Source organism: Oncorhynchus kisutch, linkage group LG12, assembly GCF_002021735.2.
Source record: "Oncorhynchus kisutch isolate 150728-3 linkage group LG12, Okis_V2, whole genome shotgun sequence".
NCBI classification, from domain to species: domain Eukaryota; kingdom Metazoa; phylum Chordata; class Actinopteri; order Salmoniformes; family Salmonidae; genus Oncorhynchus; species Oncorhynchus kisutch.
The window spans coordinates 1,623,901-1,638,817 of NC_034185.2; the positions used below are offsets into that span (position 1 = coordinate 1,623,901).

A 14,917-nucleotide genomic window follows, 5' to 3' on the forward strand; every position below is an offset into this window, starting at 1 on the left:
CGCCTATGGAGGAGATACACTGTTACACACACTGTCCTCCCACACACTGTCCTCACACACACTGTCCTCCCACATCAACGATGACATACGCCTATGGAGGAGATACACTGTTACACACACTGTCCTCCCACACACTGTCCTCCCACATCAACGATGACATACGCCTATGGAGGAGATACACTGTTACACACACTGTCCTCCCACACACTGTCCTCCCACATCAACGATGACATACGCCTATGGAGGAGATACACTGTTACACACACTGTCCTCCCACATCAACGATGACATACGCCTATGGAGGAGATACACTGTTACACACACTGTCCTCCCACACACTGTCCTCCCACATCAACGATGACATACGCCTATGGAGGAGATACACTGTTACACACACTGTCCTCCCACACACTGTCCTCCCACATCAACGATGACATACGCCTATGGAGGAGATACACTGTTACACACACTGTCCTCCCACACACTGTCCTCCCACATCAACGATGACATACGCCTATGGAGGAGATACACTGTTACACACACTGTCCTCCCACACACTGTCCTCCCACATCAATGATGACATACGCCTATGGAGGAGATACACTGTTACACACACTGTCCTCCCACACACTGTCCTCCCACATCAACGATGACATACGCCTATGGAGGAGATACACTGTTACACACACTGTCCTCACACACACTGTCCTCACACACACTGTCCTCCCACATCAACGATGACATACGCCTATGGAGGAGATACACTGTTACACACACTGTCCTCACACACACTGTCCTCACACACACTGTCCTCCCACATCAACGATGACATACGCCTATGGAGGAGATACACTGTTACACACACTGTCCTCACACACACTGTCCTCCCACATCAACGATGACATACGCCTATGGAGGAGATACACTGTTACACACACTGTCCTCACACACACTGTCCTCCCACACACTGTCCTCCCACATCAACGATGACATACGCCTATGGAGGAGATACACTGTTACACACACTGTCCTCCCACACACTGTCCTCCCACATCAACGATGACATACGCCTATGGAGGAGATACACTGTTACACACACTGTCCTCCCACACACTGTCCTCCCACATCAACGATGACATACGCCTATGGAGGAGATACACTGTTACACACACTGTCCTCCCACACACTGTCCTCCCACATCAACGATGACATACGCCTATGGAGGAGATACACTGTTACACACACTGTCCTCCCACACACTGTCCTCCCACATCAACGATGACATACGCCTATGGAGGAGATACACTGTTACACACACTGTCCTCACACACACTGTCCTCACACACACTGTCCTCCCACATCAACGATGACATACGCCTATGGAGGAGATACACTGTTACACACACTGTCCTCCCACACACTGTCCTCCCACACACTGTCCTCCCACACACTGTCCTCCCACATCAACGATGACATACGCCTATGGAGGAGATACACTGTTACACACACTGTCCTCCCACACACTGTCCTCCCACACACTGTCCTCCCACACACTGTCCTCCCACATCAACGATGACATACGCCTATGGAGGAGATACACTGTTACACACACTGTCCTCACACACACTGTCCTCCCACATCAACGATGACATACGCCTATGGAGGAGATACACTGTTACACACACTGTCCTCCCACACACTGTCCTCCCACACACTGTCCTCCCACATCAACGATGACATACGCCTATGGAGGAGATACACTGTTACACACACTGTCCTCCCACACACTGTCCTCCCACACACTGTCCTCCCACACACTGTCCTCCCACATCAACGATGACATACGCCTATGGAGGAGATACACTGTTACACACACTGTCCTCCCACACACTGTCCTCCCACATCAACGATGACATACGCCTATGGAGGAGATACACTGTTACACACACTGTCCTCCCACACACTGTCCTCCCACATCAACGATGACATACGCCTATGGAGGAGATACACTGTTACACACACTGTCCTCCCACACACTGTCCTCCCACACACTGTCCTCCCACATCAACGATGACATACACCTATGGAGGAGATACACTGTTACACACACTGTCCTCCCACACACTGTCCTCCCACACACTGTCCTCCCACATCAACGATGACATACGCCTATGGAGGAGATACACTGTTACACACACTGTCCTCCCACACACTGTCCTCACACACACTGTCCTCCCACATCAACGATGACATACGCCTATGGAGGAGATACACTGTTACACACACTGTCCTCACACACACTGTCCACACACACACACACACACACACACACACACTGTCCATACACACACACTGTCCTCACACACACACACACACACACACTGTCCTCCCACACACTGTCCTCCCACATCAACGATGACATACGCCTATGGAGGAGATACACTGTTACACACACTGTCCTCCCACACACTGTCCTCACACACACTGTCCTCCCACATCAACGATGACATACGCCTATGGAGGAGATACACTGTTACACACACTGTCCTCACACACACTGTCCACACACACACACACACACACACTGTCCTCACACACACACACACACACACACACACACACACACTGTCCTCACACACACACACACACACACTGTCCTCACACACACACACACACACTGTCCTCACACACACACACACACACAGTTCTCACACACACACTGTCCTCACACACACACGCACACACACACACACACACACACACTCTGTCCTCGTGGTACCTGTAGAAGCGGTTCTCCAGCCTGGACCGTATGGTGCTGAGGTCCGTGAGGTAGGCTACTACAGTACAGTAGGAAGGATAAGCCTGGAGATCTACTGGCAAGGCAAACGGTACAGCTACATCTAGAGGAGAGGGAGGAAGGAAGGGAGAGAGACCCAACCAAATCATGTGAAAACAAAAATAGAATTACTTGACACATTGGACAGAATTAACAAAAAAAACATAGCACACTAGAATGCTATTTGGCCCTAAACAGAGAGTACACAGTGGCAGAATACCTGACCACTGTGACTGACCCTAAACAGAGAGTAAACAGTGGCAGAATACCTGACCACTCTGACTGACCCTAAACAGAGAGGACACAGCGGCAGAATACCTGACCACTGTGACTGACCCAAACCTAAGGAAAGCTTTGACTATGTACAGATTCAGTGAGCATAGTCATAGCATAGCATGATTGGGGTTACTGCCTGTGTAGGGTGAAGTTTTTCGGATGGGACCTTAAACGGGTGTCCTGACTCTCAGAGGTCATTAAAGATACCATGGCACTTATTGTTAGAGTAGGGGTGTTAAACCTGGTGTCCTGACTCTCAGAGGTCATTAAAGATACCATGGCACTTATTGTTAGAGTAGGGGTGTTAAACCTGGTGTCCTGACTCTCAGAGGTCATTAAAGATACCATGGCACTTATCATAAGAGTAGGGGTGTTAACCCAGGTGTCCTGGCTAAATTCCCAATCTGGCCCTCAAACCATCACGGTTACCTAATAATCCCCAGTTTACAATTGACTCATTCATCCCCTTCCTCTCCCCTGTAACTATTCCCCAGGTCGTTGCTGTAAATGAGAACGTGTTCTCAGTAAACTTACCTGGTAAAATAACAAATAAATTAAAAATTGAAAAAATAGTCTTGCTATTGAGAAAGGATGCTGAAGGCAGACAGGCTATGTGCACACTGCACATAAAATAAGGTGGAAACTGAGCTGCACTTCCTAAACTCCAAATCTATGACCATATTAAAGACACATATTTCCCTCAGATTACACAGATCCAGAGAGTTAAAAAATGAACCCAATGTTGATAAAGTCCCATATCTACTAGGTGAAATATCAGTGTGACATCACAGCAGCAAGATTTGTGACCTTTTGCCACAAGAAAAGGGCAACCAGTGAAGAACAAACACCATTGTAAACACAACCCATATTTATGTTTATTTATTTTCCCTTTTGTACTTTAACTATTTGCACATCGTTACAACACTGTGAATATACATAATATGACATTTGTAATGTCTTTATTCTTTAGGAACTTCTGTGAGGGTAATGTTTACTGTTCATTTTTATTGTTTATTTCACTTTTGTTTATTATCTACTTCACTTGCTTTGGCAATGTTAACATATGTTTCCCATGCCAATAAAGCCCTTAAATTGAATTGAGAGAGAGGGATAGAGACAGACAGACACAGAGAGAGAGAGAGAATGAGAGAGACAGAGAGCGAGAGTAAGAGAGAGAGAGAGACAGAGCGAGAGAAAGAGAGAGGGGTGTGTTAGTGTACTGTGTCTCCATCATTCCACTAGAGGGAGCCCAGGTCACTGTTCAGTGTATGGGATGTCTAGTACGATATGTAAACTGTGATGTAATGTACAGTATATTATGTGAAGTGAAGCCCAATTATGAGCTGGATTGACCAGAGATACTTTTGGAGGAGATGGGAAACACCATTGGGATTGTATTAACGCCTATTGTGTACATTGACCATGTGTTGTCAATGGACTCTACAGTGCATTCTGGGCAATTCAATGCTGATGAGGTCATACCGAGCTAGCTCAAAAAACCAACATCAGCATGAATTACGTCAACAAGAAATACAACATTAGAAATATTTTCAGAGATGTGAGATAATGGGTTTGTTCTCTGTAATTGCTTTGGAATAGATAGATTGGAGACAGGATGCTGGGTGGGGTATTATACGTTTCTCCATTCATTGACCGCTGGGATTTCCTTCTTTCTAAGTATCTCTGGATTTAACAACATACAGTTGAAATCGGAAGTTTACATACACTTAGGTTGGAGTCATTAGAACTTGTTTTTCAACCACTCCACACATTTCTTGTTAACAAACTAGAGTTTTGGCAAGTCGGTTAGGACATCTACTTTGTACATGACACAAGTAATTTCTCCAATAATTGTTTACAGACAGATTATTTCACTTTTAATTCACTGTATCACAATTCCAGTGGGTCAGAAGATTACATACACTAAGTTGACTGCCTTTAAACAGCTTGGAAAATTCCAGACAATTATGTCATGGCTTTAGAAGGACCTGATAGGCTAATTGACATCATTTGAGTCAATTGGAGGTGTACCTGTGGATGTATTTCAAGGCCTACCTTCAAACTCAGTGCCTCTTTGTTTGACATCATGGGAGAATCAAAAGAAATCAGTCAAGACCTCAGACAAAAAAAATTGTAGACGTCCACAAGTCTGGTTCATCCTTGGGAGCAGTTTCCAAATGCCTGAAGGTACCATGTTCATCTGTACAAACAATAGTACGCAAGTATAAACACCATGAGACCACGCAGCCGTGATACCGCTAAGGAAGGAGACGCGTTCTGTCTCCTAGGGATGAATGTACTTTGGTGCGAAAAGTGCAAATCAATCCCAGAACAACAGCAAAAGACCTTGTGAAGATGCTGGAGGAAATAGGTACAAAAGTATCTATATCCACAGTAAAACGAGTCCTATATCGACATAACCTGAGGCCGCTCAGCAAGGAAGAAGCCACTGCTCCAAAACCGCCATAAGAAAGACAGACTAAAGTTTGCAACTGCACATGGGGACAAAGATCGTACTTTTTGGAGAAATGTCCTCTGGACTGATGAAACAAAAATAGAACTGTTTGGCCATAATGACCATCTGGATCATCCGTGGAGGAATCCGTTTGGAGGAAAAATAGGGAGGTTTGCAAGCCGAAGAACACCATCCCAACCGTGAAGCACGGGGCTGGCAGCATCATGTCGTGTGGGTGCTTTGCTGCAAGAGGGACTGGTGCACTTCACAAAATAGATGAATACAAATTTCATGAGAAAGAAAAATGATGTGGATATACTGAAGCAACATCTCAAGACATCAGTTAGGAAGTTAAAGCTTGGTCGCAAATGGGTATTCCAAATGGACAATGACCCCAAGCATACTTCCAAAGTTTTGGCAAAAAGTCAAGGTAGTGGAGTGGCCATCACAAAGCCCTGACCTCAATCCTATAGAAAATGTTTGGGCAGAACTGAAAAAGCATGTGCCAGCAAGGAGGCCTACAAACCTGACTCAGTTACACCAGCTCTGTCAGGAGGAATGGGCCAAAATTCACCAAACTTATTGTGGAAAGCTTGTGGAAGACTACCCAAAACGTTTGACCCAAGTTAAACAATTTAAAGGCAATGCTACCAAATACTAATTCAAATCAAATCAAATTTATTTATATAGCCCTTCGTACATCAGCTGATATCTCAAAGTGCTGTACAGAAACCCAGCCTAAAACCCCAAACAGCAAGCAATGCAGGTGTAGAAGCGCGAGTGTAATTGAGTGTATGTAAATTTCTGACCCACTGGGAATGTGATGAAATAAATAAAAGCTGAAATAAATCACTACTATTATTCTGACATTTCACATTCTTAAACTAAAGTGGTGATCCTAACTGACCTAAAACAGGGAATTTTTACTAGGATTAAATGCCAGGAATTGTGAAAAACTGAGTTTAAATGTATTTGGCTAATGTGTATGTAAATTTCAGACTTCAACTGTATCTCATGATGTCAGAGTGCGTCAGCTGTGTGTCACTGTGTCTTGTGGTGATGAGGTATTACCGAGTGTGGTAAGCTGGTCGATGGCGTTGACGATGCGTTGACACTCGTGGTTCCGCGTGGCGGCGCCCCACTCCCCCTCCAGGGGAACATACAGCAGCTCTCTCTGCTCCTCCTCTGTTAGAGGGACGCTCTGACCCAGCTCCTCTGGAAACACTACTGATGGACCACACATCATCAGAACAACAGACTACTGATGGACCACACATCATCAGAACAACAGACTACAGATGGACCACACATCATCAGAACAACAGACTACTGATGGACCACACATCATCAGAACAACAGACTACTGATGGACCACACATCATCAGAACAACAGACTACAGATGGACCACACATCATCAGAACAACAGACTACTGATGGACCACACATCATCAGAACAACAGACTACTGATGGACCACACATCATCAGAACAACAGACTACTGATGGACCACACATCATCAGAACAAAAGACTACTGATGGACCACACATCATCAGAACAACAGACTACTGATGGACCACACATCATCAGAACAACAGACTACTGATGGACCACACATAATCAGAACAACAGACTACAGATGGAACACACATCATCAGAACAACAGACTACTGATGGACCACACATCATCAGAACAACAGACTACTGATGGACCACACATAATCAGAACAACAGACTACTGATGGACCACACATCATCAGAACAACAGACTACAGATGGACCACACATCATCAGAACAACAGACTACAGATGGACCACACATCATCAGAACAACAGACTACAGATGGACCACACATCATCAGAACAACAGACTACAGATGGACCACACATCATCAGAACAACAGACTACTGATGGACCACACATCATCAGAACAACAGACTACAGATGGACCACACATCATCAGAACAACAGACTACAGATGGACCACACATCATCAGAACAACAGACTACTGATGGACCACACATCATCAGAACAACAGACTACTGATGGACCACACATCATCAGAACAACAGACTACTGATGGACCACACATCATCAGAACAAAAGACTACTGATGGACCACACATCATCAGAACAACAGACTACTGATGGACCACACATCATCAGAACAACAGACTACTGATGGACCACACATAATCAGAACAACAGACTACAGATGGACCACACATCATCAGAACAACAGACTACTGATGGACCACACATCATCAGAACAACAGACTACTGATGGACCACACATAATCAGAACAACAGACTACTGATGGACCACACATCATCAGAACAACAGACTACAGATGGACCACACATCATCAGAACAACAGACTACAGATGGACCACACATCATCAGAACAACAGACTACAGATGGACCACACATCATCAGAACAACAGACTACAGATGGACCACACATCATCAGAACAACAGACTACTGATGGACCACACATCATCAGAACAACAGACTACAGATGGACCACACATCATCAGAACAACAGACTACAGATGGCCCACGAATCATCAGAACAACAGACTACTGATGGACCACACATCATCAGAACAACAGACTACTGATGGACCACACATCATCAGAACAACAGACTACTGATGGACCACACATCATCAGAACAAAAGACTACTGATGGACCACACATCATCAGAACAACAGACTACTGATGGACCACACATCATCAGAACAACAGACTACTGATGGACCACACATCATCAGAACAACAGACTACTGATGGACCACACATCATCAGAACAACAGACTACAGATGGACCACACATCATCAGAACAACAGACTACAGATGGACCACACATCATCAGAACAACAGACTACAGATGGACCACACATCATCAGAACAACAGACTACAGATGGACCACACATCATCAGAACAACAGACTACAGATGGACCACACATCATCAGAACAACAGACTACTGATGGACCACACATAATCAGAACAACAGACTACTGATGGACCACACATAATCAGAACAACAGACTACAGATGGACCACACATAATCAGAACAACAGACTACTGATGGACCACACATCATCAGAACAACAGACTACAGATGGACCACACATCATCAGAACAACAGACTACAGATGGACCACACATCATCAGAACAACAGACTACAGATGGACCACACATCATCAGAACAACAGACTACAGATGGACCACACATCATCAGAACAACAGACTACTGATGGACCACACATCATCAGAACAACAGACTACAGATGGACCACACATCATCAGAACAACAGACTACTGATGGACCACACATAATCAGAACGATACACAGGCATTTAACAAGTGTGTGTGTGTCCTACCCTCGTTGGGGATAGGCTCCATGTCCCAAGGACTCATCTTCTCCGTGTCACCATTATCCCAGCTAGATAGGACACACATTATCATCATCATTATCATCCAGCTGGACAGGACACACATTATCATCATCATTGTCATCATTATCCCAGCTAGACAGGAAACACATTAGCATCATTATCACAGCTAGACAGGAAATGCATCATTGTCCCAGCTAGACAGGAAATACATTATCATCACCGTTATCCCAGCTAGACAGGAAACCCATTATCATCATCATTATCCCAGCTAGACAGGAAACACATGAACATCATCATTAGCATCATTATCCCAGCTAGACAGGAAATGCGTTATCATCATCATTATCCCAGCTATACAGGAAACACATTAGCGCCATCATTAGCACAGCTAGAGAGGAAATACATCAGTGTCCCAGCTAGACAGGAAATACATTATCATCATCATCAATATCCCAGCTAGAAAGGAAACACATTATCATCATCATCAATATCCCAGCTAGAAAGGAAACACATTATCATCATCATCAATATCCCAGCTAGAAAGGAAACACATTATCATCATCATCATCATCACCATTATCCCAGCTAGAAAGGAAACACATTATCATCAGGCTAAAAGATTATAACAGGTGTTGATGTTTGTGTTTTTGTAAAATCGATAAAAAAAACAAAAAAAAAAAAATTGAGTATCAAGGTTGTTTCATGTCATAAAACCTACCAGATGTAGTAAAACGAACAGTCTGTCTGGCGTTCTGAAGGATTATAGGGTTATGAAGGCTCAGAGGTGTTATAACCTACCAGATGATGTATTACTGGAACAGTCTGTCTGGCGTTCTGAAGGGTTATAGGGTTATGAAGGCTCAGAGGTGTTATAACCTACCAGATGTAGTAAAACGAACAGTCTGTCTGGCGTTCTGAAGGATTATAGGGTTATGAAGGCTCAGAGGTGTTATAACCTACCAGATGATGTATTACTGGAACAGTCTGTCTGGCGTTCTGAAGGGTTATAGGGTTATGATGGCTCAGAGGTGTTATAACCTACCAGATGTTGTGAACACTGGAACAGGCTGCCTGGCATTATACAGAGTTATAGGGTTATTGAGGCTCATAGAGTTGTTATAACCTACCAGACATTGTAGCATTGGAAAAGGCTGTCTGGCATTATACAGGGTTATAGGTTTATGAAAGTTCATAGAGATGTTATAACCTACCAGACGTTGTAGCATTGGAACAGGCTGTCTGGGTACTCTGGTTGGAAGGGCTCCTGGTCCTCAATAGTCCCGAACCACCAGGCATCGTCTATCACCGACCTGAACCTGTCACCTGGATGGGACAAGGTCACTTCTATTTACAACACCACCAGGTATCATCTATCACCGACCTGAACCTGTCACCTGGATGGGACAAGGTCACTTCTAATTACAACACCACCAGGTATCATCTACCACTGACCTGAACCTGTCACCTGGATGGGACAAGGTCACTTCTAATTACAACACCACCAGGTATCATCTATCACCGACCTGAACCTGTCACCTGGATGGGACAAGGTCACTTCTAATTACAACACCACCAGGTATCATCTACCACTGACCTGAACCTGTCACCTGGATGGGACAAGGTCACTTCTAATTACAACACCACCAGGTATCATCTACCACTGACCTGAACCTGTCACCTGGATGAGACAAGGTCACTTCTATTTACAACACCACCAGGTAACATCTACCACTGACCTGAACCTGTCACCTGGATGGGACAAGGTCACTTCTAATTACAACACCACCAGGTATCATCTATCACTGACCTGAACCTGTCACCTGGATGGGACATGGTCACTTCTATTTACAACACCACCAGGTAACATCTACCACTGACCTGAACCTGTCACCTGGATGAGACATGGTCACTTCTAATTACAACACCACCAGGTATCATCTATCACCGACCTGAACCTGTCACCTGGACGGGACAAGGTCACTTCTAATTACAACACCACCAGGTATCATCTACCACTGACCTGAACCTGTCACCTGGATGGGACAAGGTCACTTCTCATTACAACACCACCAGGTATCATCTACCACTGACCTGAACCTGTCACCTGGATGGGACAAGGTCACTTCTATTTACAACACCACCAGGTAACATCTACCACTGACCTGAACCTGTCACCTGGATGAGACAAGGTCACTTCTAATTACAACACCACCAGGTATCATCTACCACTGACCTGAACCTGTCACCTGGATGGGACAAGGTCACTTCTAATTACAACACCACCAGGTATCATCTACCACTGACCTGAACCTGTCACCTGGATGGGACAAGGTCACTTCTAATTACAACACCACCAGGTATCATCTACCACTGACCTGAACCTGTCACCTGGATGGGACAAGGTCACTTCTATTTACAACACCACCAGGTATCATCTACCACTGACCTGAACCTGTCACCTGGATGGGACAAGGTCACTTCTAATTACAACACCACCAGGTATCATCTATCACTGACCTGAACCTGTCACCTGGATGGGACATGGTCACTTCTATTTACAACACCACCAGGTATCATCTACCACTGACCTGAACCTGTCACCTGGATGGTTAAGACCCATCACTGCCACCATCTAGTGGCCAAAATAAATTAGATTTGGTTCAGGACTCCAGGAGGAGATAAATCACCAAAATTAGCTTAATGCAAACACAAAAGAAGAAGCAAATGAAGCAGTTTAAAAGGAGATGCTCTATGATGTCACAGACACCATAATGCCATAGATACAACGATGAGACCTCTATCCATCTCTATGGGCCAAACAGACACCATAATGCCATAGATACAACGATGAGACCTCTATCCATCTCTATGGGCCAAACAGACACCATAATGCCATAGATACAACGATGAGACCTCTATCCATCTCTATGGCCTACCCAAAACGTCATAGATACAATGATGAGACCTCTATCCATCTCTATGGCCTACCCAAAACGTCATAGATACAATGATGAGACCTCTATCCATCTCTATGGGCCTAACCACAGACACAGAGCCCTTAGAAAGAGACTGACCTATGGTCCAGTTGTGGTCTCTCGCGTCATCAAACTGCTGCCGCAGAACCAGGAAGTCAATCACGTCAGGCATGTCGTGGTATCTATGACAACACACATATACCACGTTAGTAACACACAAACACAGAAACACAGTCACAATTGTGCACACACACACACACACACACACACACGGACAGAACACAGAGTAAGGTATGGTTACTTCATGGAGAAGGAGCCTCCAGTCAGCTTGCCAGTATCAGGGTCCAGGAAGGCCAGTTTGAGGCAGCAGAGAGAGGGGAGACCAACCTCATACTTTAGCCCAACTATCTTCACCAGCTCCTGCTCCTACAGAGAGACACACACACACGCACGCACGCACGCACGCACGCACACACACACACACACACACACACACACACACACACACACACACACACACACACACACACACACACACACACACACACACACACACACACACACACACACACACACACACACACACACACACACACACACACAGTTGTTTCTTGAGGTGAGGGTGATTTAGTAATTTAGCTGACAATCTTATTAATGTATTTTCCTTGTGTGTGTGGGTGTGTGTGTTAGTGTGTGTGGGGGTGTGTGTTAGTGTGTGTGGGGGGGTGTGTTAATGTGTGTTAGTGTGTGTGGGGGTGTGTGTTAGTGTGTGTAGGGTGTGTTAGTGTGTGTAGTGGGGGGTGTGTTAATGTGTGTTAGTGTGTGTAGTGGGGGGATGTGTTAATGTGTGTTAGTGTGTGTAGTGGGGTGTGTTAGTGTGTGTAGTGGGGTGGTGTGTTAATGTGTGTTAGTGTGTGTAGTGGGGTGTGTTAGTGTGTGTAGTGGGGTGGTGTGTTAGTGTGTGTAGTGGGGTGTGTTAGTGTGTGTAGTGGGGTGGTGTGTTAGTGTGTGTAGTGGGGGGGGGTGTTAGTGTGTGTAGTGGGGTGGTGTGTTAGTGTGTGTAGTGGGGGGGGGTGTTAGTGTGTGTAGTGGGGTGGTGTGTTAGTGTGTGTAGTGGGGTGTGTTAGTGTGTGTAGTGGGGTGGTGTGTTAGTGTGTGTAGTGGGGTGGTGTGTTAGTGTGTGTAGTGGGGGGGGGGGTGTTAGTGTGTGTAGGGGTGTGTGTGTTAGTGTGTGTAGTGGGGTGGTGTGTTAGTGTGTGTAGGGTGTGTTAGTATGGGTGTGGGGGGGTGTGTTAGTATGTGTGTGGGGGGTGTGTTAGTGTGTGTAGGGCTGTGTGTTAGTGTGTGTAGGGGTGTGTGTTCGTGTGTGTAGGGGTGTGTGTTAGTGTGTGTAGTGGGGTGTGTGTTAGTGTGTGTGTGTTAGTGTGTGTGTGTTAGTGTGTGTGTGTTAGTGTGTGTGGGGGTGTGTGTTAATGTGTGTTAGTGTGTGTAGGGTATGTTAGTGTGTGTGGGGGTGTGTGTACATGTGTGTTAGTGTATGTAGGGGGGGTGTTAATGTGTGTTAGTGTGTGTGGTGTGTTAGTGTGTGTGTAGGGTGTGTAGTGGGGGGGGTGTTAATGTGTGTTAGTGGGGTGGTGTGTTAGTGTGGTGTAGTGGGGTGGTGTGTTAGTGTGTGTAGTGGGGTGGTGTGTTAGTGTGTGTAGTGGGGGGGGGGTGTTAGTGTGTGTAGTAGTGTGTGTTAGTGTGTGTAGGGGTGAGTGTTAGTGTGTGTAGTTGGGGTGGTGTGTTAGTGTGTGTAGGGGTGTGTGTTAGTGTGTGTAGGGGTGAGTGTTAGTGTGTGTAGTTGGGGTGGTGTGTTAGTGTGTGTGGGGGTGTGTTAGTGTGTGTAGTGGGGGGGGTGTTAATGTGTGTTAGTGTGTGTAGTGGGGGGATGTGTTAATGTGTGTTAGTGTGTGTAGTGGGGGGATGTGTTAATGTGTGTTAGTGTGTGTAGGGGTGTGTGTTAGTGTGTGTAGTGGGGTGTGTTAGTGTGTGTAGTGTGGTGGTGTGTTAGTGTGTGTAGTGGGGTGGTGTGTTAGTGTGTGTAGGGTGTGTTAGTATGTGTGTGGGGGGTGTGTTAGTGTGTGTTAGTGTGTGTAGGGGTGTGTGTTAGTGTGTGTAGGGGTGTGTGTTAGTGTGTTTTGGGGTGTGTGTTAGTGTGTGTAGGGGTGTGTGTTAGTGTGTGTAGGGGTGTGTGTTAGTGTGTGTAGGGGTGTGTGTTAGTGTGTGTAGGGGTGTGTGTTAGTGTGTGTAGGGGTGTGTGTTAGTGTGTGTAGGGGTGTGTGTTAGTGTGTGTGTGTTAGTGTGTGTGGGGGTGTGTTAATGTGTGTTAGTGTGTGTAGGGTATGTTAGTGTGTGTGGGGGTGTGTGTTCATGTGTGTTAGTGTATGTAGGGGGGGTGTTAATGTGTGTTAGTGTGTGTGGTGTGTTAGTGTGTGTGTAGGGTGTGTAGTGGGGGGTGGGGTGTTAATGTGTGTTAGTGGGGTGGTGTGTTAGTGTGTGTAGTGGGGTGGTGTGTTAGTGTGTGTAGTGGGGGGTGGGGTGTTAGTGTGTGTAGGGGTGTGGTGTGTTAGTGTGTGTAGGGTGTGTTATTGTGTGGGGGGGGGTGTTAGTATGTGGTGTCGTAGGGGGGGGTAGGGGGGCGGGGGGGGGGGGTGTTAGTATTGTGTGGGGGATGGGTGTTAGTATGTGTGTGTGTGGGGGGGGGGTGTTAGTATGTGTGTGGGGGGTGTGGTAGTATGTGTGTGTGTGTGTGGGGGGGGGGGTGTTAGTATGTGCGTGGGGGGGGTGTTAGTATGTGTGTGGGGGTGTGTTAGTATGTGTGTGTGTGTGTGGGGGGGGGGGGGGGGTGCTAGTATGTGTGTGTGGGGGGGGGGGGGGGGGGGGGGTGTTAGTATGTGTGTGGGGGTGTGTTAGTGTGTGTG

The 14,917-nt window shown here is 46.0% G+C and overlaps 1 protein-coding gene across 3 annotated transcripts in view; it reads right to left on the reverse strand.

Annotated features, from left to right (window-relative positions):
* Window positions 1–14,917, reverse strand: part of phip (PHIP subunit of CUL4-Ring ligase complex) — a 135,513-nt gene that overhangs the window by 26,353 nt on the left and 94,243 nt on the right. For 2 of the 3 annotated variants that reach the window (XM_031836719.1, XM_031836722.1), the window contains 6 exons: window positions 12,256–12,380; window positions 12,054–12,136; window positions 10,191–10,302; window positions 8,965–9,026; window positions 6,639–6,794; window positions 2,780–2,900 (listed from right to left, as the gene is read on the reverse strand). In XM_031836719.1, the coding sequence (XP_031692579.1) occupies window positions 2,780–2,900; window positions 6,639–6,794; window positions 8,965–9,026; window positions 10,191–10,302; window positions 12,054–12,136; window positions 12,256–12,380 (659 nt within the window). The remainder of the gene's footprint in view (window positions 1–2,779; window positions 2,901–6,638; window positions 6,795–8,964; window positions 9,027–10,190; window positions 10,303–12,053; window positions 12,137–12,255; window positions 12,381–14,917) is intronic. The other variant, XM_031836720.1, reaches the window with a different exon arrangement.